Genomic DNA, 26686 nt, shown 5'->3' with positions numbered 1-26686 from the left:
CCCATACCAATACACTATGTTTCCCATACCAATACAGTATGTTTCCCATACCAATACAGTATGTTTCCCATACCAATACACTATGTTTCCCATACCAATACAGTATCTTTCCCATACCAATACAGTATGTTTCCCATACCAATACAGTATGTTTCCCATACCAATACAGTATGTTTCCCATACTAATACACTATGTTTCCCATACCAATACAGTATGTTTCCCATACCAATACACTATGTTTCCCATACCAATACACTATGTTTCCCATACCAATACAGTATGTTTCCCATACCAATACACTATGTTTCCCATACCAATACACTATGTTTCCCATACCAATACACTATGTTTCCCATACCAATACAATATGTTTCCCATACCAATACACTATGTTTCCCATACCAATACACTATGTTTCCCATACCAATACACTATGTTTCCCATACCAATACACTATGTTTCCCATACCAATACACTATGTTTCCCATACCAATACACTATGTTTCCCATACCAATACACTATGTTTCCCATACCAATACACTATGTTTCCCATACCAATACAGTATGTTTCCCATACCAATACACTATGTTTCCCATACCAATACAGTATGTTTCCCATACCAATACAGTATGTTTCCCATACCAATACACTATGTTTCCCATACCAATACAGTATCTTTCCCATACCAATACAGTATGTTTCCCATACCAATACAGTATGTTTCCCATACCAATACAGTATGTTTCCCATACCAATACAGTATGTTTCCCATACCAATACAGTATGTTTCCCATACCAATACAGTATGTTTCCCATACCAATACAGTATGTTTCCCATACCAATACAATATGTTTCCCATACCAATACACTATGTTTCCCATACCAATACACTATGTTTCCCATACCAATACACTATGTTTCCCATACCAATACACTATGTTTCCCATACCAATACAGTATGTTTCCCATACCAATACAGTATGTTTCCCATACCAATACAGTATGTTTCCCATACCAATACACTATGTTTCCCATACCAATACACTATGTTTCCCATACCAATACACTATGTTTCCCATACCAATACACTATGTTTCCCATACCAATACAGTATGTTTCCTATACCAATACACTATGTTTCCCATACCAATACACTATGTTTCCCATACCAATACACTATGTTTCCCATACCAATACACTATGTTTCCCATACCAATACAGTATGTTTCCCATACCAATACACTATGTTTCCCATACCAATACACTATGTTTCCCATACCAATACAGTATGTTTCCCATACTAATACAGCATGTTTCCCATACCAATACACTATGTTTCCCATACCAATACACTATGTTTCCCATACCAATACAGTATGTTTCCCATACCAATACACTATGTTTCCCATACCAATACACTATGTTTCCCATACCAATACAGTATGTTTCCCATACTAATACAGCATGTTTCCCATACCAATACACTATGTTTCCCATACCAATACACTATGTTTCCCATACCAATACACTATGTTTCCCATACCAATACAGTATGTTTCCCATACCAATACAGCATGTTTCCCATACCAATACAGTATGTTTCCCATACCAATACACTATGTTTCCCATACCAATACACTATGTTTCCCATACCAATACAGTATGTTTCCCATACTAATACAGCATGTTTCCCATACCAATACACTATGTTTCCCATACCAATACACTATGTTTCCCATACCAATACACTATGTTTCCCATACCAATACACTATGTTTCCCATACCAATACACTATGTTTCCCATACCAATACACTATGTTTCCCATACCAATACACTATGTTTCCCATACCAATACACTATGTTTCCCATACCAATACACTGTTTCCCATACCAATACACTATGTTTCCCATACCAATACACTATGTTTCCCATACCAATACACTATGTTTCCCATACCAATACAGTATGTTTCCCATACCAATACACTATGTTTCCCATACCAATACACTATGTTTCCCATACCAATACACTATGTTTCCCATACCAATACAGTATGTTTCCCATACTAATACAGCATGTTTCCCATACCAATACACTATGTTTCCCATACCAATACACTATGTTTCCCATACCAATACACTATGTTTCCCATACCAATACACTATGTTTCCCATACCAATACAGTATGTTTCCCATACCAATACAGTATGTTTCCCATACCAATACACTATGTTTCCCATACCAATACACTATGTTTCCCATACCAATACACTATGTTTCCCATACCAATACACTATGTTTCCCATACCAATACACTATGTTTCCCATACCAATACACTATGTTTCCCATACCAATACACTATGTTTCCCATACCAATACACTATGTTTCCCATACCAATACACTATGTTTCCCATACCAATACACTTTGTTTCCTATACCAATACAGTATGTTTCCCATACCAATACAGCATGTTTCCCATACCAATACAGCATACCAATACAGTATGTTTCCCATACCAATACAGCATGTTTCCCATACCAATACAGAATGTTTCCCATACCAATAAAGCCATCTGAATTTAATTAAATTGATAGAGAGAAGAAGAAGAATACCTGTTGAATTGATAGAGAGAAGAAGAAGAATACCTGTTGTAAGGAGTATATGTCCCACTGTCCTGGGGGCACGTTGACCCCTGCGCCAGTAAAGATCCTCCTGCCTCCAGACTTGGTGCTGTAGAGCCGGGCCACAGCAGGTTCTGGCCCCAGCAGGGGTACCCCCAGCTCATCGGCCACCGCCAGGTCATCTACGTGGGCCACACCACCCACCATGTAGGCCTGCTGACCCTGGATCAGGTTACGGATCCGTCGTAGGGTTCGAGGGCTGTACTTCAACAGCGTGGACAGACACATGTTGTGAGTCTAGATGGAGCCGAGAGGAAGATAAAACATATAGTACACCCCTCTGAGTACTTCTTCCTAACCTCTCTAGGCTACCGGTCAACCCAGACAGGTACATGCAGGGATGGAATTGAAGGATTATGGGTACTGGCTAACCTGAGCCAGGCTAGTAGGTTGTGGTTTCTACTTACAGGCCCTTCCCAACAATGCAAAGAGAGAAGGAAAAAAATGACTAACTACAGGATTTAACAGTCTTATGGTTCTTAAGCTAAGAAGCCTGTGGTGGTCCCCCAGCCCCTTCTCCCCCTAACAGAACAGAGGAAGTAGAGGAAGTAGATAACTGTGGTGGTCCCCCAGCCCCTTCTCCCCCTAACAGAACAGAGGAAGTAGAGGAAGTAGATAACTGTGGTGGTCCCCCAGCCCCTTCTCCCCCTAACAGAACAGAGGAAGAAGAGGAAGTAGATAACTGTGGTGGTCCCCCAGCCCCCCCCCCCCCCCTAACTGAACAGAGGAAGTAGAGGAAGTAGATAACTGTGGTGGTCCCTCAGCCCCCCCCCCCCCTAACAGAACAGAGGAAGTAGAGGAAGTAGATAACTGTGGTGGTCCCCCAGCCCCTTCTCCTCCTAACAGAACAGAGGAAGTAGAGGAAGTAGATAACTGTGGTGGTCCCCCAGCCCCCCCCCCCCCCCCTAACAAGACAGAGGAAGTAGAGGAAGTAGATAACTGTGGTGGTCCCCCAGCCCCCCAGCCCCCCCCCCTAACTGAACAGAGGAAGTAGAAGAAGTAGATAACTGTGGTGGTCCCCCAGCCCCCCAGCCCCCCCCCTAACTGAACAGAGGAAGTAGAAGAAGTAGATAACTGTGGTGGTCCCCCCCTAACAGAACAGAGGAAGTAGAGGAAGTAGATAACTGTGGTGGTCCCCCAGCCCCCCCCCCCCTAACAGAACAGAGGAAGTAGAGGAAGTAGATAACTGTGGTGGTCCCTCAGCCCCCCCCCCCCCCCTAACGGAACAGAGGAAGTAGATAACTGTGGTGGTCCCCCAGCCCCCCCCCCTAACTGAACAGAGGAAGTAGAAGAAGTAGATAACTGTGGTGGTCCCCCAGCCCCCCAGCCCCCCCCCTAACTGAACAGAGGAAGTAGAAGAAGTAGATAACTGTGGTGGTCCCACAGCCCCCCCCCCCCTCCTAACAGAACAGAGGAAGTAGAGGAAGTAGATAACTGTGGTGGTCCCCCAGCCCCCCAGCCCACCCCCTAACTGAACAGAGGAAGTAGAAGAAGTAGATAACTGTGGTGGTCCCCCAGCCCCCCCCCCCCCCCCTAACAGAACAGAGGAAGTAGAGGAAGTAGATAACTGTGGTGGTCCCCCAGCCCCCCCCCCCCCCCCCCCTAACAGAACAGAGGAAGTAGAGGAAGTAGATAACTGTGGTGGTCCCTCAGCCCCCCTCCCCCCCCCCTAACAGAACAGAGGAAGTAGATAACTGTGGTGGTCCCTCAGCCCCCCCCCCCCCTAACAGAACAGAGGAAGTAGAGGAAGTAGATAACTGTGGTGGTCCCTCAGCCCCCCCCCCCCTAACGGAACAGAGGAAGTAGATAACTGTGGTGGTCCCCCAGCCCCCCCCCCCCTAACTGAACAGAGGAAGTAGAAGAAGTAGATAACTGTGGTGGTCCCCCAGCCCCCCCCCTAACTGAACAGAGGAAGTAGAAGAAGTAGATAACTGTGGTGGTCCCCCAGCCCCCCCCCCCCCTAACAGAACAGAGGAAGTAGAAGAAGTAGATAACTGTGGTGGTCCCCGAGCCCCTTCTCCTCCTAACAGAACAGAGGAAGTAGAAGAAGTAGATAACTGTGGTGGTCCCCCAGCCCCCCCCCCCCCCCTAACAGAACAGAGGAAGTAGAGGAAGTAGATAACTGTGGTGGTCCCCCAGCCCCTTCTCCTCCTAACTGAACAGAGGAAGTAGAGGAAGTAGATAACTGTGGTGGTCCCTCAGCCCCCCCCCCCCCCCCTAACTGAACAGAGGAAGTAGAGGAAGTAGATAACTGTGGTGGTCCCCCCCCCCCCCCCTAACAGAACAGAGGAAGTAGAGGAAGTAGATAACTGTGGTGGTCCCCCAGCCCCCCCCCCCCCTAACAAGACAGAGGAAGTAGAGGAAGTAGATAACTGTGGTGGTCCCCCAGCCCCCCAGCCCCCCCCCCCCCTAACTGAACAGAGGAAGTAGAAGAAGTAGATAACTGTGGTGGTCCCCCAGCCCCCCAGCCCCCCCCCCCCTAACTGAACAGAGGAAGTAGAAGAAGTAGATAACTGTGGTGGTCCCCCCCTAACAGAACAGAGGAAGTAGAGGAAGTAGATAACTGTGGTGGTCCCCCAGCCCCCCCCCCCCCCTAACAGAACAGAGGAAGTAGAGGAAGTAGATAACTGTGGTGGTCCCTCAGCCCCCCCCCCCCTAACGGAACAGAGGAAGTAGATAACTGTGGTGGTCCCCCAGCCCCCCCCCCTAACAGAACAGAGGAAGTAGAGGAAGTAGATAACTGTGGTGGTCCCTCAGCCCCCCCCCCCCCCCCTAACGGAACAGAGGAAGTAGATAACTGTGGTGGTCCCCCAGCCCCCCCCCCCCCTAACTGAACAGAGGAAGTAGAAGAAGTAGATAACTGTGGTGGTCCCCCCCCCCCCCCCTAACTGAACAGAGGAAGTAGAAGAAGTAGATAACTGTGGTGGTCCCCCAGCCCCCCCCCCCCCCTAACAGAACAGAGGAAGTAGAGGAAGTAGATAACTGTGGTGGTCCCCCAGCCCCCCAGCCCCCCCCCCTAACTGAACAGAGGAAGTAGAAGAAGTAGATAACTGTGGTGGTCCCCCAGCCCCCCCCCTAACAGAACAGAGGAAGTAGAGGAAGTAGATAACTGTGGTGGTCCCCCAGCCCCCCCCCCCCCCCCCCCCCCCCCCCCCCTAACAGAACAGAGGAAGTAGAGGAAGTAGATAACTGTGGTGGTCCCTCAGCCCCCCCCCCCCCCCCTAACAGAACAGAGGAAGTAGATAACTGTGGTGGTCCCTCAGCCCCTTCTCCTCCTAACATTGTAACATCAGTGATGATTAGCAGTATCAATTAAGTCAGTTTGAATTAACCTTTAAACCAAGAACAGCAATTCAAAAATTCCCATTAAAAATCGACTTTAATTATTCATTGGACAGAACTAGTAGAATGAGGAAACCCTGAAATAATACTGTTTAATTAATTATGAATACATTAGTATCCGTTCAGTATAATATGTTTACCTTATTTATTATCCTAAATGTCTTCATATGAAACTCATTACAAGGTAATAGAAATGCCCGATGCAGATTAATAAAATGGAACTGTTTTTCAGAGTGCACAGTACAGCGAATCCTCCTTTTCTCCTCCCGGGTCAGACCAAACTTCACCTCCTCTGGCACCCCCTAGGGGAGCATATTCAAACTGCACTTTTCAACTCCACACACAAAGGGGAACGTTGCTCTCTCTCTCTCTCTCTCTCTCTCTCTCTCTCTCTCTCTCTCTCTCTCTCTCTCTCTCTCTCTCTCTCTCTCTCTCTCTCTCTCTCTCTCTCTCTCTCTCTCTCTCTCTCTCTCTCTCTCTCTCTCTCTCTCTCTCTCTCTCTCTCTCTCTCTCTCTCTCTCTCTCTCTCTCTCTCTCTCTCTCTCTCTCTCTCTCTCTCTCTCTCTCTCTCTCTCTCTCTCTCTCTCTCTCTCTCTCTCTCTCTCTCTCTCTCTCTCTCCATTCGTTTGAGAATACATTCTTCTGGTCTTTAAATAAAATCTCTGATGTAAGTTTACTTCTATAGGGACTGCACTACTTATTGAATTCAATAAATGTCAAAATAAGCAAGAAAAAAACAGGTTGCCAGGGTTTTTACATTGTCTTTATTTAACTAGACGAGTCAGCTAAGAACAAATTATTATTTACAATGACGGCCTACCCCTGATTCACCATCCTGACCGCTGCCTGATTCACCTTCCTGACCGCTGCCTGATTCACCTTCCTGACCGCTGCCTGATTCACCTGATTCACCTTCCTGACCGCTGCCTGATTCACCTGGTTAACCTTCCTGACCTCTGCCTGATTCACCTGATTCACCATCCTGACTGCTCCCTGATTCACCTTCCTGACCTCTGCCTGATTCACCATCCTGATCGCTGCCTGATTCACCATCCTGACCGCTGCCTGATTCACCAAAATGACCGCTGCCTGATTCACCATAATGACCGCTGCCTGATTCACCATCCTGACCACTGCCTGATTCACCATAATGACCGCTGCCTGATTCACCATCCTGACCGCTGCCTGATTCACCATCCTGACCGCTGCCTGATTCACCTGATTCACCATAATGACCGCTGCCTGATTCACCTGATTCACCATAATGACCGCTGCCTGATTCACCTGATTCACCATAATGACCGCTGCCTGATTCACCTGATTCACCATAATGACCGCTGCCTGATTCACCTGATTCACCATCCTGACCGTTGCCTGATTCACCTGATTCACCATCCTGACTGCTGCCTGATTCACCTTCCTGACCACTGCCTGATTCACCTTCCTGACCACTGCCTGATTAACCATCCTGATCGCTGCCTGATTCACCTGATTCACCATCCTGACCGCTGCCTGACTCACCATCCTGACCGCTGCCTGATTCACCATCCTGACCGCTGCCTGATTCACCATCCTGACCGCTGCCTGATTCACCTGATTCACCATCTTGACCACTGCCTGATTCACCTGATTCACCTTCCTGACCGCTGCCTGATTCACCATCCTGACCGCTGCCTGATTCACCATCCTGACCGCTGCCTGATTCCCCATCCTGACCTCTGCCTGATTCCCCATCCTGACCTCTGCCTGATTCACCTGATTCACCATCCTGACTGCTCCCTGATTCACCTTCCTGACCGCTGCCTGATTCACCTGATTCACCATCCTGACCGCTGCCTGATTCCCCATCCTGACCGCTGCCTGATTCACCTGATTCACCATCCTGACCGCTCCCTGATTCACCTTCCTGACCGCTGCCTGATTCACCTGATTCACCATCCTGACTGCTCCCTGATTCACCATCCTGACCGCTGCCTGATTCACCTTCCTGACCGCTGCCTGATTCACCATCCTGACCGCTGCCTGATTCACCATCCTGACCGCTGCCTGATTCACCTTCCTGACCGCTGCCTGATTCACCATCCTGACCGCTGCCTGATTCACCTGATTCACCATCCTGACCGCTGCCTGATTCACCTTCCTGACCGCGGCCTGATTCACCATCCTGACCGCTGCCTGATTCACCATAATGACCGCTGCCTGATTCACCATAATGACCGCTGCCTGATTCACCTGATTCACCATCCTGACCGCTGCCTGATTCACCTGATTCACCATCCTGACCGCTGCCTGATTCACCATCCTGACCGCTGCCTGATTCACCTGATTCACCTTCCTGACCGCTGCCTGATTCACCTGATTCACCATCCTGACCGCTGCCTGATTCACCTGATTCACCATCCTGACCGCTGCCTGATTCACCATAATGACCGCTGCCTGATTCACCATAATGACCGCTGCCTGATTCACCATCCTGACCGCTGCCTGATTCACCATCCTGACCGCTGCCTGATTCACCATCCTGACCGCTGCCTGATTCACCATCCTGACCGCTGCCTGATTCACCTGATTCACCATAATGACCGCTGCCTGATTCACCTGATTCACCATCCTGACCGCTGCCTGATTCACCATAATGACCGCTGCCTGATTCGCCATAATGACCGCTGCCTGATTCACATAATTCCCCATAATGACCGCTGCCTGATTCACCATAATGACCGCTGCCTGATTCACCTGATTCACCATAATGACCACTGCCTAATTCACCATAATGACCGCTGCCTGATTCACCATAATGACCGCTGCCTGATTCACCTGATTCTCCATAATGACCACTGCCTGATTCACCTGATTCACCATAATGACCGCTGCCTGATTCACATAATTCCCCATAATGGCCGCTGCCTGATTCACCTGATTCACCATCCTGACCGCTGCCTGATTCACCATAATGACCACTGCCTGATTCACCATAATGACCACTGCCTGATTCCCCTGATTCACCATAATGACCGCTGCCTGATTCACCATAATGACCGCTGCCTGATTCACCTGATTCACCATAATGACCACTGCCTGATTCACCTGATTCACCATCCTGACCGCTGCCTGATTCCCCATAATGGCCGCTGCCTGATTCACCATAATGACCACTGCCTGATTCACCTGATTCACCATAATGACCACTGCCTGATTCACCTGATTCACCATAATGACCGCTGCCTGATTCACCATAATGACCGCTGCCTGATTCACCTGATTCACCATAATGACCACTGCCTGATTCACCTGATTCACCATCCTGACCGCTGCCTGATTCCCCATAATGACCACTGCCTGATTCACCATAATGACCGCTGCCTGATTCACCATAATGACCACTGCCTGATTCACCATAATGACCGCTGCCTGATTCACCTGATTCACCATCCTGACCGCTGCCTAATTCACCTGATTCACCATAATGACCACTGCCTGATTCACCATAATGACCACTGCCTGATTCACCATAATGACCACTGCCTGATTCACCTGATTCACCATAATGACCACTGCCTGATTCACCATAATGACCACTGCCTGATTCACCTGATTCACCATAATGACCACTGCCTGATTCACCTGATTCACCATAATGACCACTGCCTGATTCACCATAATGACCACTGCCTGATTCACCATAATGACCACTGCCTGATTCACCATAATGACCACTGCCTGATTCACCTGATTCACCATAATGACCACTGCCTGATTCACCTGATTCACCATAATGACCACTGCCTGATTCACCTGATTCACCATAATGACCACTGCCTGATTCACCATAATGACCACTGCCTGATTCACCTGATTCACCATAATGACCACTGCCTGATTCACCTGATTCACCATAATGACCACTGCCTGATTCACCATAATGACCACTGCCTGATTCACCATAATGACCACTGCCTGATTCACCATAATGACCACTGCCTGATTCACCTGATTCACCATAATGACCACTGCCTGATTCACCTGATTCACCATAATGACCACTGCCTGATTCACCATAATGACCGCTGCCTGATTCACCATCCTGACCACTGCCTGATTCACCATAATGACCACTGCCTAATTCACCATAATGACCACTGCCTGATTCACCTGATTCACCATAATGACCACTGCCTGATTCACCATAATGACCACTGCCTGATTCACCATAATGACCACTGCCTAATTCACCATAATGACCACTGCCTGATTCACCTGATTCACCATAATGACCGCTGCCTGATTCACCATAATGACCACTGCCTGATTCACCATAATGGTTGCTGCCTGATTCACCTGAGTCACCATAATGACCGCTGCCTGATTCACCATAATGACCGCTGCCTGATTCACCATAATGGTCGCTGCCTGATTCACCATCCTGACCACTGCCTGATTCACCATAATGACCACTACCTGATTCACCATAATGATCACTGCCTGATTCACCATAATGACCACTGCCTGATTCACCATAATGACCACTGCCTGATTCACCATAATGACCGCTGCCTGATTCACCATAATGACCGCTGCCTGATTCACCATAATGACCGCTGCCTGATTCACCATAATGACCGCTGCCTGATTCACCATAATGACCACTGTGCTCCTTTGGTTTCACTTAGTGAAACCAAACAGAATGTAAGCTGGCGAGGATCAGGATGGTCGTGCCAGGCTACCCTTATTCTATTATCGCTGAAATCTCTTCGCTACGTTAGTAAATGTAGTCTGTGTTTTAAATGTAACTGTGATGTGTTCTCCTTCTTACCGGAAAGTCTTCCAGAGCGTCAGGCGTGAGGATGGTGAAGCGTTTGGTGCAGGAGGCCTGGGTTGTCCTGGCCCCTCCTCCCCATCCGTCCCCTGGGTCTACCGTGGCCTCCTGGAGTCCTCCCTGGCCTCTCTGTTGCAAAGCCAGCAGTCTGGTGTAATACTGGGACAGGTCGTCTCCCAGACGCACAGGAGACACATAGATCACCTCCACGTTGTCATCTACACACAGAGACACACAGATCACCTCCACGTTGTCATCTACACACAGAGACACACAGATCACCTCCACGTTGTCATCTACACAAAGAGACACACAGATCACCTCCACGTTGTCATCTACACACAGAGACACACAGATCACCTCCACGTTGTCATCTACACACAGAGACACACATAGACCACCTCCACGTTGTCATCTACACACAGAGACACATAGACCACCTCCACGTTGTCATCTACACAAAGAGACACACAGATCACCTCCACGTTGTCATCTACACACAGAGACACACAGATCACCTCCACGTTGTCATCTACACACAGAGACACACATAGACCACCTCCACGTTGTCATCTACACACAGAGACACATAGATCACCTCCACGTTGTCATCTACACACAGAGACACATAGATCACCTCCACATTGTCATCTACACACAGAGTCACATAGAGACCACCTCCACGTTGTCATCTACACACAGAGACACACAGATCACCTCCACGTTGTCATCTACACACAGAGACACATAGACCACCTCCACGTTGTCATCTACACACAGAGACACACAGATCACCTCCACGTTCTCATCTACACACAGAGACACATAGATCACCTCCACATTGTCATCTACACACAGAGACACACAGATCACCTCCACGTTCTCATCTACACACAGAGACACACAGAGACACATAGATCACCTCCACGTTGTCATCTACACACAGAGACACACAGATCACCTCCACGTTGTCATCTATACACAGAGACACACAGAGACACACAGATCACCTCCACGTTCTCATCTACACACAGAGACATACAGATCACCTCCACATTGTCATCTACACACAGAGACACATAGATCACCTCCACGTTGTCATCAACACACAGAGACACACAGATCACCTCCACGTTGTCATCTACACACAGAGACACACAGAGACACATAGATCACCTCCACGTTGTCATCTACACACAGAGACACATATATCACCTCCACGTTGTCATCTACACACAGAGACACACAGATCACCTCCACGTTCTCATCTACACACAGAGACACACAGAGACACACAGATCACCTCCACGTTCTCATCTACACACAGAGACACACAGAGACACACAGATCACCTCCACGTTCTCATCTACACACAGAGACATACAGATCACCTCCACGTTGTCATCTACACACAGAGACACACAGATCACCTACACGTTCTCATCTACACACAGAGACACACAGATCACCTCCACGTTCTCATCTACACACAGAGACACACAGAGACACACAGATCACCTCCACGTTGTCATCTACACACAGAGACACACAGAGACACACAGAGACACATAGATCACCTCCACGTTGTCATCTACACACAGAGACACATATATCACCTCCATGTTGTCATCTACACACAGAAACATATAGATCACCTCCACGTTGTCATCTACACACAGAGACACACAGATCACCTCCACGTTCTCATCTACACACAGAGACACACAGAGACACACGATCACCTCCACGTTGTCATCTACACACAGAGACACATAGATCACCTACACGTTGTCATCTACACACAGAGACACACAGAGACACATAGATCACCTCCACGTTCTCATCTACACACAGAGACACACAGATCACCTCCACGTTGTCATCTACACACAGAGACACATAGACCACCTCCACGTTGTCATCTACACACAGAGACACATAGACCACCTCCACGTTGTCATCTACACACAGAGACACACAGATCACCTCCACGTTCTCATCTACACACAGAGACACACAGAGACACACAGAGACACATAGATCACCTCCACGTTGTCATCTACACACAGAGACACACAGATCACCTCCACGTTGTCATCTACACACAGAGACACACAGAGACACACAGAGACACATAGATCACCTCCACGTCCTCATCTACACACAGATCACCTCCACGTTGTCATCTACACACAGAGACACATAGATCACCTCCACGTTGTCATCAACACACAGAGACACACAGATCACCTCCACGTTGTCATCTACACACAGAGACACACAGAGACACACAGAGACACATAGATCACCTCCACGTTGTCATCTACACACAGAGACACATATATCACCTCCATGTTGTCATCTACACACAGAAACATATAGATCACCTCCACGTTGTCATCTACACACAGAGACACACAGATCACCTCCACGTTCTCATCTACACACAGAGACACACAGAGACACATAGATCACCTCCACGTTGTAATCTACACACAGAGACACACAGATCACCTCCACGTTGTCATCTACACACAGAGACACATAGATCACCTCCACGTTGTCATCTACACACAGAGACACATAGATCACCTCCACGTTGTCATCTACACACAGAGACAAACATCAGCTGGAGGGGGGCTACTGCAGATACTGACTCGCTGGAGTCGCGGCTAACAGCAGCTGGAGGGAGGCTACTGCAGATACTGACTCGCTGGAGTCGCGGCTAACAGCAGCTGGAGGGAGGCTACTGCAGATACTGACTCGCTGGAGTCGCGGCTAACAGCAGCTGGAGGGAGGCTACTGCCGATACTGACTCGCTGGAGTCGCAGCAAACAGCAGCTGGAGGGAGGCTACTGCAGATACTGACTCGCTGGAGTAACGGCAAACAGCAGCTGGCGGGAGGCTACTGCAGATACTGACTCGCTGGAGTCGCGGCTAACAGCAGCTGGAGGGAGGCTACTGCCGATACTGACTCGCTGGAGTCGCGGCTAACAGCAGCTGGCGGGAGGCTACTGCCGATACTGACTCGCTGGAGTCGCGGCTAACAGCAGCTGGAGGGGGGCTACTGCAGATACTGACTCGCTGGAGTCGCGGCTAACAGCAGCTGGAGGGAGGCTACTGCAGATACTGACTCGCTGGAGTCGCGGCTAACAGCAGCTGGAGGGGGGCTACTGCAGATACTGACTCGCTGGAGTCGCGGCTAACAGCAGCTGGAGGGAGGCTACTGCCGATACTGACTCGCTGGAGTCGCAGCTAACAGCAGCTGCTTGAGCTAGCTAGGTAACGTAAACTCACTCACTTTTGTACATCGCGTTGGGTCAGTACAATTGACCTTATTTCTTGCGCCCCAAAAACGTACTACTTCCAGATCAACTGTAACATCAATACCAAATACTCAATGACGAGACCTTCATGATGCCCGTCTCTGCATGATTCAAGAAGGCAATGAGCTCCGTCTGGGCTTTTTTTTTTTAAATGGCGGGGGTGGGAAGCGAAGGCTACGAAGTGATCGTGAAAGGAGGGTAAGGGGGGGCAGGGGGGCGGTGTTTCAGGCGATGGACAACGCAGTCCCAGAGATGGAGCTGTAATGCTGTGTTACGGTACTGGGGGGGTCTGTGAATATCTGACTGCCCCAGCAGCTCTTACCGTACCTCTGACATCACACAGTCGTCCCATCTGGATGTTCTGCAGGACGTCGAAACCCTTCAGGCTGAAACGCTGCAACTGGGAGTAACCTGACAGAGGACACACATAGAAAACAGAATACAGGGTTAGAACACGGGGAACCTAACACATAGAACACAGAATACAGGGTTAAACATGGGGAACCTAACAAACAGAACACAGAATACAGGGTTAAACATGGGGAACCTAACACATAGAACACAGAATACAGGGTTAAACATGGGGAACCTAACACATAGAACACAGAATACAGGGTTAGAACACAGGGGAACCTAACACATAGAACACAGAACACAGGGTTAGAACACAGGGGAACCTAACACATAGAACACAGGGTTAAAGATGGGGAACCTAACACGTAGAACACAGAATACAGGGTTAGAACGCAGGGGAACCTAACACATAGAACACAGAATACAGGGTTAGAACACAGGGGAACCTAACACATAGAACACAGGGTTAAACATGGGGAACCTAACATATAGAACACAGAATACAGGGTTAAACATGGGGAACCTAACACATAGAACACAGAATACAGGGTTAAACATGGGGAACCTAACACATAGAACACAGAATACAGGGTTAAACATGGGGAACCTAACACATAGAACACAGAATACAGGGTTAAACATGGGGAACCTAACACATAGAACACAGAATACAGGGTTAGAACACAGGGGAACCTAACACATAGAACACAGGGTTAAACATGGGGAACCTAACACGTAGAACACAGAATACAGGGTTAAACATGGGGAACCTAACACATAGAACACAGAACACAGGGTTAAACATGGGGAACCTAACACGTAGAACACAGAATACAGGGTTAGAACACAGGGGAACCTAACACATAGAACACAGGGTTAAACATGGGGAACCTAACATGTAGAACACAGAATACAGGGTTAAACATTGGGAACCTAACACATAGAACACAGAATACATGGTTAAACATGGGGAACCTAACACATAGAACACAGAATAAAGGGTTAAACATGGGGAACCTAACACATAGAACACAGAATACAGGGTTAAACATGGGGAACCTAACACATAGAACACAGAATACAGGGTTAGAACACAGGGGAACCTAACACATAGAACACAGGGTTAAACATGGGGAACCTAACACATAGAACACAGAATACAGGGTTAGAACACAGGGGTACCTAACACATAGAACACAGGGTTAAAAATGGGGAACCTAACACATAGAACACAGAATACAGGGTTAAACATGGGGAACCTAACACATAGAACACAGAATACAGGGTTAAACATGGGGAACCTAACACATAGAACACAGAATACAGGGTTAAACATGGGGAACCTAACACATAGAACACAGAATACAGGGTTAGAACACAGGGGAACCTAACACATAGAACACAGGGTTAAACATGGGGAACCTAACACATAGAACACAGAATACAGGGTTAGAACACATGGGAACCTAACACATAGAACAAAGAATACAAGGTTAAACATGGGGAACCTAACACATAGAACACAGAATACAGGGTTAAACATGGGGAACCTAACACATAGAACACAGAATACAGGGTTAAACATGGGGAACCTAACACATAGAACACATAATACAGGGTTAGAACACAGGGGAACCTAACACATAGAACACAGAATACAGGGTTAAACATGGGGAACCAAACACATAGAACACAGGGTTAAACATGGGGAACCTAACACATAGAACACAGAATACAGGGTTAGAACACAGGGGAACCTAACACATAGAACACAGAATACAGGGTTAAACATGGGGAACCAAACACATAGAACACAGGGTTAGAACACGGGGAACCTAACAAATAGAACACATAATACAGGGTTAGAACACAGGGGAACCTAACACATAGAACACAGAATACAGGGTTAAACACAGGGAACCTAACACATAGAACACAGAATACAGTGTTAAACACAGGGAACCTAACACATAGAACACAGAATACAGGGTTAAAAACAGGGAACCTAACACATAGAACACAGAATACAGTGTTAAACATGGGGAACCTAACACATAGAACACAGAATACAGGGTTAAACATGGGGAACCTAACACATAGAACACAGAATACAGGGTTAGAACACAGGGGAACCTAACACATAAAACACAGAATACTGTGTTAAACATGGGGAACCTAACACATAGAACACAGAATACAGGGTTAAACATGGGGAACCTAACACATAGAACACAGAATACAGGGTTAGAACACAGGGGAACCTAACACATAAAACACAGAATACTGTGTTAAACATGGGGAACCTAACACATAGAACACAGAATACAGGGTTAAACATGGGGAACCTAACACATAGAACACAGAATACAGGGTTAGAACACAGGGGAACCTAACACATAGAACACAGAATACAGGGTTAAACACAGGGAACCTAACACATAGAACACAGGGTTAAACACGGGGAACCTAACACATAGAACACAGAATACAGGGTTAAACACAGGGAACCTAACACATAGAACACAGAATACAGGGTTAAACACAGGGAACCTAACACATAAAACACAGAATACAGTGTTAAACATGGGGAACCTAACACATAGAACACAGAATACAGGGTTAAACATGGGGAACCTAACACATAGAACACAGGGTTAAAACACGGGGAACCTAACACATAGAACACATAATACAGGGTTAAACATGGGGAACCTAACACATATAACATAGAATACAGGGTTAGAACACTGGGGAACCTAACACATAGAACACAGAATACAGGGTTAAACACAGGGAACCTAACACATAAAACACAGAATACAGGATTAAAAACAGGGAACCTAACACATAGAACACAGAATACAGGGTTAGAACACAGGGGAACCTAACACATATAACACAGAATACAGGGTTAAACACAGGGAACCTAACATATAGAACACAGAGAACCTAACACATAGAACACAGCATACAGGGTTAAACATGGGGAACCTAACACATAAAACACAGAATACAGTGTTAAACATGGGGAACCTAACACATAGAACACAGAATACAGGGTTAAACATGGGGAACCTAACACATAGAACACAGGGTTAAAACACGGGGAACCTAACACATAGAACACAGAATACAGGGTTAGAACACAGGGGAACCTAACACATAGAACACAGAATACAGGGTTAAACACAGGGAACCTAACACATAGAACACAGAATTCAGGGTTAAACACAGGGAACCTAACACATAGAACACAGAATACAGGGTTAAACACAGGGAACCTAACACATAGAACACAGAATACAGGGTTAAACACAGGGAACCTAACACATAGAACACAGAATACAGGGTTAAACACAGGGAACCTAACACATAGAACACAGAATACAGGGTTAAACACAGGGAACCTAACACATAGAACACAGAACACAGGGATAAACACAGGGAACCTAACACATAGAACACAGAATACAGGGTTAGAACACAGGGGAACCTAACAAATAGAACACAGAACACAGGGTTACAACCTAACCCAGTCTGCATTACACAGAACACAGAACACAGGGTTACAACCTAACCCAGTCTGCCAAACACAGAACACAGAACACAGGGTTACCACCTAACCCAGTCTGCCAAACACAGAACACAGGGTTACCACCTAACCCAGTCTGCCAAACACAGAACACAGGAAATAAAACCAGACAAAGACACAGCATTGTGATACTGTGCAGAGGACTTCCCTGTGGGTCTGTCTGCTGGTCTGTCTGGCTGACCTACCAGTGCAGTGAGAGAGAGAGAGAGACAATCCTCCGATGGATCGAGGTAATTAAATTAAATGATTGGCTTCCTGCTAATTAACAACAATGGGGTTCAACTAGCTAATTATCTTCTCCGAGCTCAACACAGCAGCACACACATGCGCTAACACACACACACACACACACACACACACACACACACACACACACACACACACACACACACACACACACACACACACACACACACACACACACACACACACACACACACACACACACACACACACACACACACCCATAAAACATTCCATCTGTTTGTAATTAGCTCTAATAATCATTTGAGACAATAGTTTCTTGAGGGTTGACAAGCACACGCCTGATCGCAATTGAAACTCATAGTTCTGTGTGTTGCCTTTCCTCGTTCAGACTAATAAAATAAAACAAGAGGCCGTCTAAAAGACCCACGACGGAAACCGTAGAAACAAGATTCCTGTAGTTCATTTCCTGTAAATTATCAGGGGGGGGGGGCAAAACACATCCCCTGTGTCTCCTTGAAATATAGTCTCTCCTACCGGTTAATGGCCTATTCATTAGCTTTAACTCCACATTCCTAAATGAAATGGCAATAGAGGTGAAAGCTTTCTGTTCAGTTCCCTCCCTCTCCGGCGTTCAGAATCTCACGTCTCCTCGTGGTCTTCCTGCAGAGACCACAGACCCATTTCAAGCTGTACCAGTACCAGTACCAGTACCAGTCAGGTGTAGCTGTAGACAGAGCTGTCCGCAGACACCTGTACAGAGACACCTGTGTGAGGGAGACCTACCTAATGATGGGATGTGTCTGTGTGAGGGAGACCTACCTAATGATGGGATGTGTCTGTGTGAGGGAGACCTACCTAATGATGGGATGTGTCTGTGTGAGGGAGACCTACCTAATGATGGGATGTGTCTGTGTGAGGGAGACCTACCTAATGATGGGATGTGTCTGTGTGAGGGAGACCTACCTAATGATGGGATGTGTCTGTGTGAGGGAGACCTACCTAATGATGGGACGTGTCTGTGTGAGGGAGACCTACTTAATGATGGGATGTGTCTGTGTGAGAGAGACCTACCTAATGATGGGATGTGTCTGTGTGAGAGAGACCTACCTAATGATGGGATGTGTCTGTGTGAGGGAGACCTACCTAATGATGGGATGTGTCTGTGTGAGGGAAACCTACTTAATGATGGGATGTGTCTGTGTGAGACCTACCTACCTAATGATGAGATGTGTCTGTGTGAGGGAGACCTACCTAATGATGAGATGTGTCTGTGTGAGGGATACCTACCTACCTAATGATGAGATGCGTCTGTGTGAGGGAGACCTACCTACCTAATGATGGTATGTGTCTGTGTGAGAGAGACCTACCTACCTAATGATGGTATGTGTCTGTGTGAGAGAGACCTACCTACCTAATGATGGTATGTGTCTGTGTGAGAGAGACCTACCTACCTAATGATGGGATGTGTCTGTGTGAGAGAGACCTACCTACCTAATGATGGTATGTGTCTGTGTGAGAGAGACCTACCTACCTAATGATGGGATGTCTCTGTGTGAGGGAGACCTACCTAATGATGGGATGTGTCTGTGTGAGAGAGACCTACCTACCTAATGATGAGATGTGTCTGTGTGAGAGAAACCTACCTAATGATGGGACGTGTCTGTGTGAGAGATACCTACCTAATGATGGGACGTGTCTGTGTGAGAGATACCTACCTAATGATGGGACGTGTCTGTGTGAGAGATACCTACCTAATGATGGGACGTGTCTGTGTGAGAGATACCTACCTAATGATGGGATGTGTATGATGGTCCTTCTGGAAGCCTGGATGTGTTTCCAGTTGGCTGACAGATACTGGAGGAGGACAAGAGGAACATAGATTGGTGATGCGACTGTCCTGGAGACACACACACACACACACACACACACACACACACACAGGCTGAGTGCATGAAGATGTTACAACCAAGACGACAGGTGTCATGACTGACCACGAAAATCCAAATAGGTCAGATCTATTTTGCAATGAATAACTTCAATCAGACCCCACTTTTCCCGTAGAGGGGGAAGGAAATGACTAGTGGAGATTAACAACTCACGTCCTGTTGTAAATCAAGGGCAAAATCCAGGCCCGTGCTCTCTAAATTCAGCAAAGGAATGTGCTTTGTCTCAACCGACCTTTTTGCCCGCTGAAACTCTTTACACGTTTCAAAACGCAAACATTGGAGCAATATTTCTAACGTAGAACGCGGGGAATGGTCAGAGGCGATCATTTTGTTTGTTATTTTGTGATGTCATTATAAATGTTATGAAGGAAATACTGTAACTTGGAAAGTATACCTATTATATGGATGATGGTTTGCATACTATCGGTTTGTGCATGTAATATGGAAAACAATTAAAGTTTTTTTTGTTAAAAGTGGGATATGATTTATAGAAGAGAATTGTTTTCCATAACTTTCGCACAGTGAGTAATCACCGCCCCCAGAGTGAGATCAGGAACCCAAGCCTGCCGGAACCGCCCCTTTCGTGGGTTAAGAAGTGATCACATTAGACCAGAAAATCGTGAAGCTGCAGCTGTGTGTTTAAAATCGTTTGAACTTTTAACCTCAACACGAGGTGGAGATGATAAACTCACCTCCCGGACAATCACTGGTACGGCTGATTAGCTGTCCTAAGTAAAGTATCTTCGAAAGCAAATTTAAGTAGGACCACCCTGTTACTCTGCTCAAACCATTGTATTACGATACTCTCATCATCCCATTGGGGAACCATCGATATGGTTGGCTAGCCTATCTTCAAAGAAGCATCTCCAAGAGCGAATGGAAGGTAAATGAACTCTGTAGTTCTGTTCAGGACAACACGACAAGTCACCGGATACCGAACAACTATGAACAAGGACAACAGTAGAAGAGTTGTTGGAACCATTTCAGACAATCAGAGCCTTACAAGCGTAACGTAAAAAGGCTGCCCCATTCACTGAGAGATCCCCAGCGAACCCAGGCATTTCACGTAAACACATATATGATTTCTTGCTCAAAGCGGGCGGCGGATCGTGTGCAAAGTTAATGGTCATTGTAGGTGAGAGTAGTTTCTGAATGTGGCAATGTTAAGTGTCTCTGTCCCTCTCTCTCTCTCTCTCGCTCTTCTTTAACGAGTGTCCATTTTATTGTCAATCCGCTAGGGATCTGTTTTCAACGGATTAAGTTGACAACCTGGAATTCAAATAGATTTTTGGGGGGGTTTGTATCATTTTATTTACACAACATGCTTACCACTTTGAAGATGCAAATATGTTTTATTGTGAAACAAACAAGAAATAAGACAAAAAAACAGAGAACTTGAACGTGCATAACTATTCACCTCCCCAAGTCAATACTTTGTAGAGACACATTTTGCAGCAATTACAGCTGCAAGTCTCTTGGGGTTTGTCTCTATAAGCTTGGCACTTCCAGCCACTGGGATTTTTGCCCATTCTTCAAGGTAAAACTGCTCCAGCTCCTTCAAGTTGGATGGGTTCCTGCTGGCGTACAGCAATCTTTAAGTCATATTACAGATTCTCAATAGGATTGAGGTCTGGGCTTTGACTAGGCCATTCCAAGACATTTACATGTTTCCCCTTAAACCACTCGAATGTTGCTTTAGCAGTATATGGTCATTGTCCTGCTGGAAGGTGAACCTCCGTCCCAGTCTCAAATCTCTGGAAGACTGAAACAGGTTTCCCTCAAGAATTTCCCTGTATTTAGTGCCATCTATCACCCCTTCAATTCTGACCAGTTTCCCAGTCCCTGCTGATGAAAAACATCCCCACAGCATGATGCTGCCACCACCATGCTTCACTGTGAGGATGGTGTTCTCGAGGTGATGAGAAGAGTTGGGTTTGCGCCAGACATAGCATTTTCGTTGATGGCCAAAAAACTCAATTTTAGTCTCATCTAACCAGAGTATCATCTTCCATATGTTTGGGGAGTCTCCCACATGTCTTTTTTCTTTAAGCAATGGCTTTTTTCTGGCCACCCGTAAAGTCCAGCTCTGTGGAGTGTACGGCTTAAAGTGGCCCTAAGGACAGATACTCCAATCTCCGCTGTGAGTTTTGCAGCTCCTTCAGGGTTATCTTTGGTCTCTTTGTTGCCTCTCTGATTAATGCCCTCCTTGCCTGGTCCGTGAGTTTTGGTGGGCGGCCCTCTCGTCAGGTTCGTTGTGGTGCCATATTCTTAGAATTTTTTAACAATGGATTTAATTGGTGCTCTGTGAGATGTTCAAAGTTTCTGATATTTTTTTTTAACCCAACCCTAATCTGTACTTCTCCACAACTTTGTCCCTGACCTGTTTGGAGAGCTGCTTGGTCTTCATGGTACCGCTTGCTTGGTGGTGCCCCTTGCTTAGTGGTGTTGCATACTCTGGGGCCTTTCAGAACAGATATATATATACAGGTATATACTGAAATCATGTGACAGATCATGTGACACTTAAATAAAGTCCACCTAACTAATTATGTGACTTCTGAAGGTAATTGGTTGCACCAGATCTTATGGTTTGCACGCACCACTTTTCCATTTATTTTTTTATAAAAATGTTTTTTGAAACAAGTAATGTTTTTCATTTCACTTCCACAATTTGGACTATTTCGTGTATGTCCATTACATGAAATCCAAATAAAAATCAATTTAAATGACAGGTTGAAATGCAACAAAATAGGAAAAAATGCCAAGGGGGATGAATACTTTTGCAAAGGCACTGTAATTAGGTAGTTAATAAATAATAAAACCAATTTGTGTGGTAATGAAGGCTGATTTTTTTTGCAAATGCAAGGAGGTTACAACTGTTCAGAATGATGATATGATACGAGGTTATGATAAATAAATTGACTGTTTACCGATGTGATAGGTAAAGACCTTTTAGGGTTTAATTAGGGAGATCGTACCTCTTTAAAGAACCGCTCCCGTGGTGCCCCAGATTGTTACATGATTCGTTTAAATCGGGTAACAATTAAACATACTTAGTTAATTAGATAAATAACAGTCTTCAGATTAATGTAAAAGTCAAGTCACGACACAGAGACAGACTGACAAGAGAGATGGATATGATGCACTGGCACAGCTACAGACAGAGACAGAGACAAGGACAGAGACACAGACACATTCAGAGACAGAGACACAATCAGAGACACAGACAGAGACACAGACACATTCAGAGACAGAGACACAGACAGGGACAGGGACAAGGACAGAGACACATTCAGAGACACAGACAGAAACACAGACATATTCAGAGACACAGACAGAAACACAGACATATTCAGAGACAGAGACACAGACAGAGACAGAGACACATTCAGAGACAGAGACACAGACAGAAACACAGACATATTCAGAGACACAGACAGAGACACAGACAGAGACACAGACACGTTAAGAGACAGAGACACAGACAGAAACACAGACATATTCAGAGACACAGACAGAGACACAGACAGAAACACAGACATATTCAGAGACAGAGACACAGACACCAACACATTCAGAGACAAAGTCACAGACACAGATACAGACACACGCAGAGACAGGGACACCGACACATTCAGAGACACAGGCAGAGCCAGAGACACAGACAGAGTCACAGACACAGATACAGACAGAGACACAGGCACAAATACAAACAGACAGAGACACAGACAGACACAGACAGTCACAGACAGACACAGACAGTCACAGACAGAGACACAGGCACAGACAGACAGAGACACAGACAGAGACACAGACAGACAGAGACACAGAGACAGAGATACAGACAGAGATACAGACACAGACAGAGACACAGACACAGAGGCAGAGATACAGACCGAGACACAGAGATACAGACACAGAGATACAGACACAGACAGAGACACAGACAGAGACAGAGACAGAGCATCTGAAGGTACATAGTGCTGTTATATCAAAACAGACGTTTAACTGAGATGTCAGACGATCAAGGGTACAGAGGATTCTCTGCTCAGTCAGAGGGGTAATATGACTGGGAGAGCATCTGGGTATGACAGACAGACGGACGGACAGACAGACCTGGCCCCTGATGCGGTAGTTATCCAGGTGTGTCCTCTTGCTCTCCTGCAGGATCTTCCTGACGCGGCCCAGTTGAGCGTGCATCAGCCAGGAGATGGCGATGGTCCCTGCCGCCCACTTCCTCTGGCGGTGGCGCAGGTAGGCGTTGCGGGCCCAGTGGCGCCTCCAGCAGCTCTGGATCCGTATCGCGGCAGCCTCCGTGCCTCCCTCCCCCCGGTAGCGCTGCCCTGGTCGGTGCACCAGGTCCCAAACCTCCTCTCTGTTCTCTATCACCGAGAGGAGACGCTCCACCGAGCTACTGCCTCCTCCTCCTACGGCCCAGTCCAGATCCCCGCCCTGGAGAAGAACAGGGACAGTGATCCGTAATGGGAGAGCACCAATGAAACCTTCTGCTGTGCGCAAACCTGAATATTGTGAAAATTCAGGGCAAATTCTGGCAGTTTTACTGTGAACAATGAGGCTGTACCTGCTTTAAGTTACAGTTTTACTGTCAACACTGAGGCTGTACCTGCTTTAAGTTACAGTTTTACTGTGAACACTGAGGCTGTACCTGCTTTAAGTTACAGTTTTACTGTGAACACTGAGGCTGTACCTGCTTTAAGTTACAGTTTTACTGTGAACACAGGTTGTACCTGCTTTAAGTTACACTTTTACTGTCAACAATGAGGCTGTACCTGCTTTAAGTTACAGTTTTACTGTCAACACTGAGGCTGTACCTGCTTTAAGTTACAGTTTTACTGTGAACACTGAGGCTGTACAGTTTTACTGTGAACACTGAGGCTGTTCCTGCTTTAAGTTACAGTTTTACTGTGAACACTGGGGATGTGCCTGCATTAAGGTACAGTTTTACTGTTAACACTGAGGCTGTAGATGCTTTAAGTTACAGTTTTACTGTGAACACTGAGGCTGTCCCCACTTTAAGTTACAGTTTTACTGTGAACACTGAGGCTGTACCTGCTTTAAGTTACAGTTTTAACAGTGGTCAAGTAGGCTACTGTGGCTATTTGTTCATAATGTACGGCCTACCAGAGTGGCCTAACATCAAAAAGCAATGGAGAAAAAAACATCCCATAATATTTGAACATGGAAATAGCTGTTCTATCATTCAACCTACAGCAGCAGCCGATGTGTGGTGCTCCATGTAAGGCCTACATGACATGAGACGTCTGAAAACATTACGCTTAATTAACTAGTGAAGAATAAGAACACGTACAGCCCTGTGCTTCGATCTCAAAACGAGCCCGTCTACTCGCCACAACGCAATAGAATCCTCCTCCGATGTAGTCAGATTGGTTTATAAATTCACAGACTAGGTCTGAAGTAGTCAGATTGGTTTATTAATTCACAGACTAGGTCTGAAGTAGTCAGATTAGTTTATACATTCACAGACTAGGTTTTAAGTAGTCAGATTGGTTTATTAATTCACAGACTAAGTTTTAAGTAGTCAGATTGTTTATAAATTCACAGTGTCACGCCCTGGTCGAGGTATTTTGTGTTTATCTTTATTTATTTGGTCAGGCCAGGGTTTTTGTATGTGGTGTGTTTTGTCCTGGGGTTTTGTTAGGTATTGGGTTTGTGGTTTAGTGGGGTTCTCTAGCAAAGTCTATGGCTGTCTGAATTGGTTCTCAATCAGAGGCAGGTGATTATCGTTGTCTCTGATTGGGAGCCATATTTAGTCAGCCATATTGTGTGTTTTGTGGGTGATTGTTCCTGTCTCTGTGTTTGTCACAAGATAGGCTGTTTAGGTTTTCGCGTTACGTTTGTTGTTTTGTATATGTTTGTTTGTTCTTCCTCATTAAAGAACATGAGTAACCACAACAGGACCAAGCGGCGTGGTGACAGGCGGCGGCAGCAGGAGCAGCGAAAGGAGGAATGGACATGGGAAGACGTCTTGGATGGCAAGGGCTATTACACTTGGGAGGAGATACTGTCTGGAAGAGATCGCCTCCCATGGGAACAGGTGGAGGCACATAGGAGAGCAGAGGCAGTCGGAGAGAGGAGCCAGCGATACGAGGGAACACGGTTGGCAAGGAAGCCCGGGAGTCAGCCCCAAAAATTTCTTGGGGGGGGGCTCACAGGGAGTCTGGCTATGCCAGGTAGGAGACCTGTGCGAACTCCCTGTGCTTACCGGGGGGCTGGAGAGACCGGGCAGGCACCGTGTTATGCTGTGGTGCGCACGGTGTCTCCAGTGCGGGTGCATAGCCCGGTGCGGTACATTCCAGCTCAGCGTATCGGCCTGGGCTAGAGTGAGCGTCGAGCCAAGTGCCATGAAGCCGGCTCTACGCATCTGGTCCCC

General features: G+C 46.6%; 1 protein-coding gene across 4 annotated transcripts in view; it reads right to left on the bottom strand.

Annotated features, from left to right (window-relative positions):
- Positions 1-26686, bottom strand: part of iqch (IQ motif containing H) — a 111516-nt gene that overhangs the window by 67023 nt on the left and 17807 nt on the right. For 2 of the 4 annotated variants that reach the window (XM_036968627.1, XM_036968628.1), the window contains exons 10-14: positions 24391-24726; positions 20116-20182; positions 14503-14586; positions 10847-11067; positions 2656-2928 (exon numbers count right to left, since the gene is read on the bottom strand). In XM_036968627.1, the coding sequence (XP_036824522.1) occupies positions 2656-2928; positions 10847-11067; positions 14503-14586; positions 20116-20182; positions 24391-24726 (981 nt within the window). The remainder of the gene's footprint in view (positions 1-2655; positions 2929-10846; positions 11068-14502; positions 14587-20115; positions 20183-24390; positions 24727-26686) is intronic. The other 2 variants (XM_036968629.1, XM_036968630.1) reach the window with 1 other exon arrangement.

This window comes from Oncorhynchus mykiss, chromosome 30, assembly GCF_013265735.2.
Source record: "Oncorhynchus mykiss isolate Arlee chromosome 30, USDA_OmykA_1.1, whole genome shotgun sequence".
In the NCBI taxonomy this organism is placed as follows: Eukaryota; Metazoa; Chordata; class Actinopteri; order Salmoniformes; family Salmonidae; genus Oncorhynchus; species Oncorhynchus mykiss.
The sequence above is the reverse complement of the archived record's forward strand: the minus strand, read 5'-3'. Positions and strand labels throughout refer to the sequence as shown.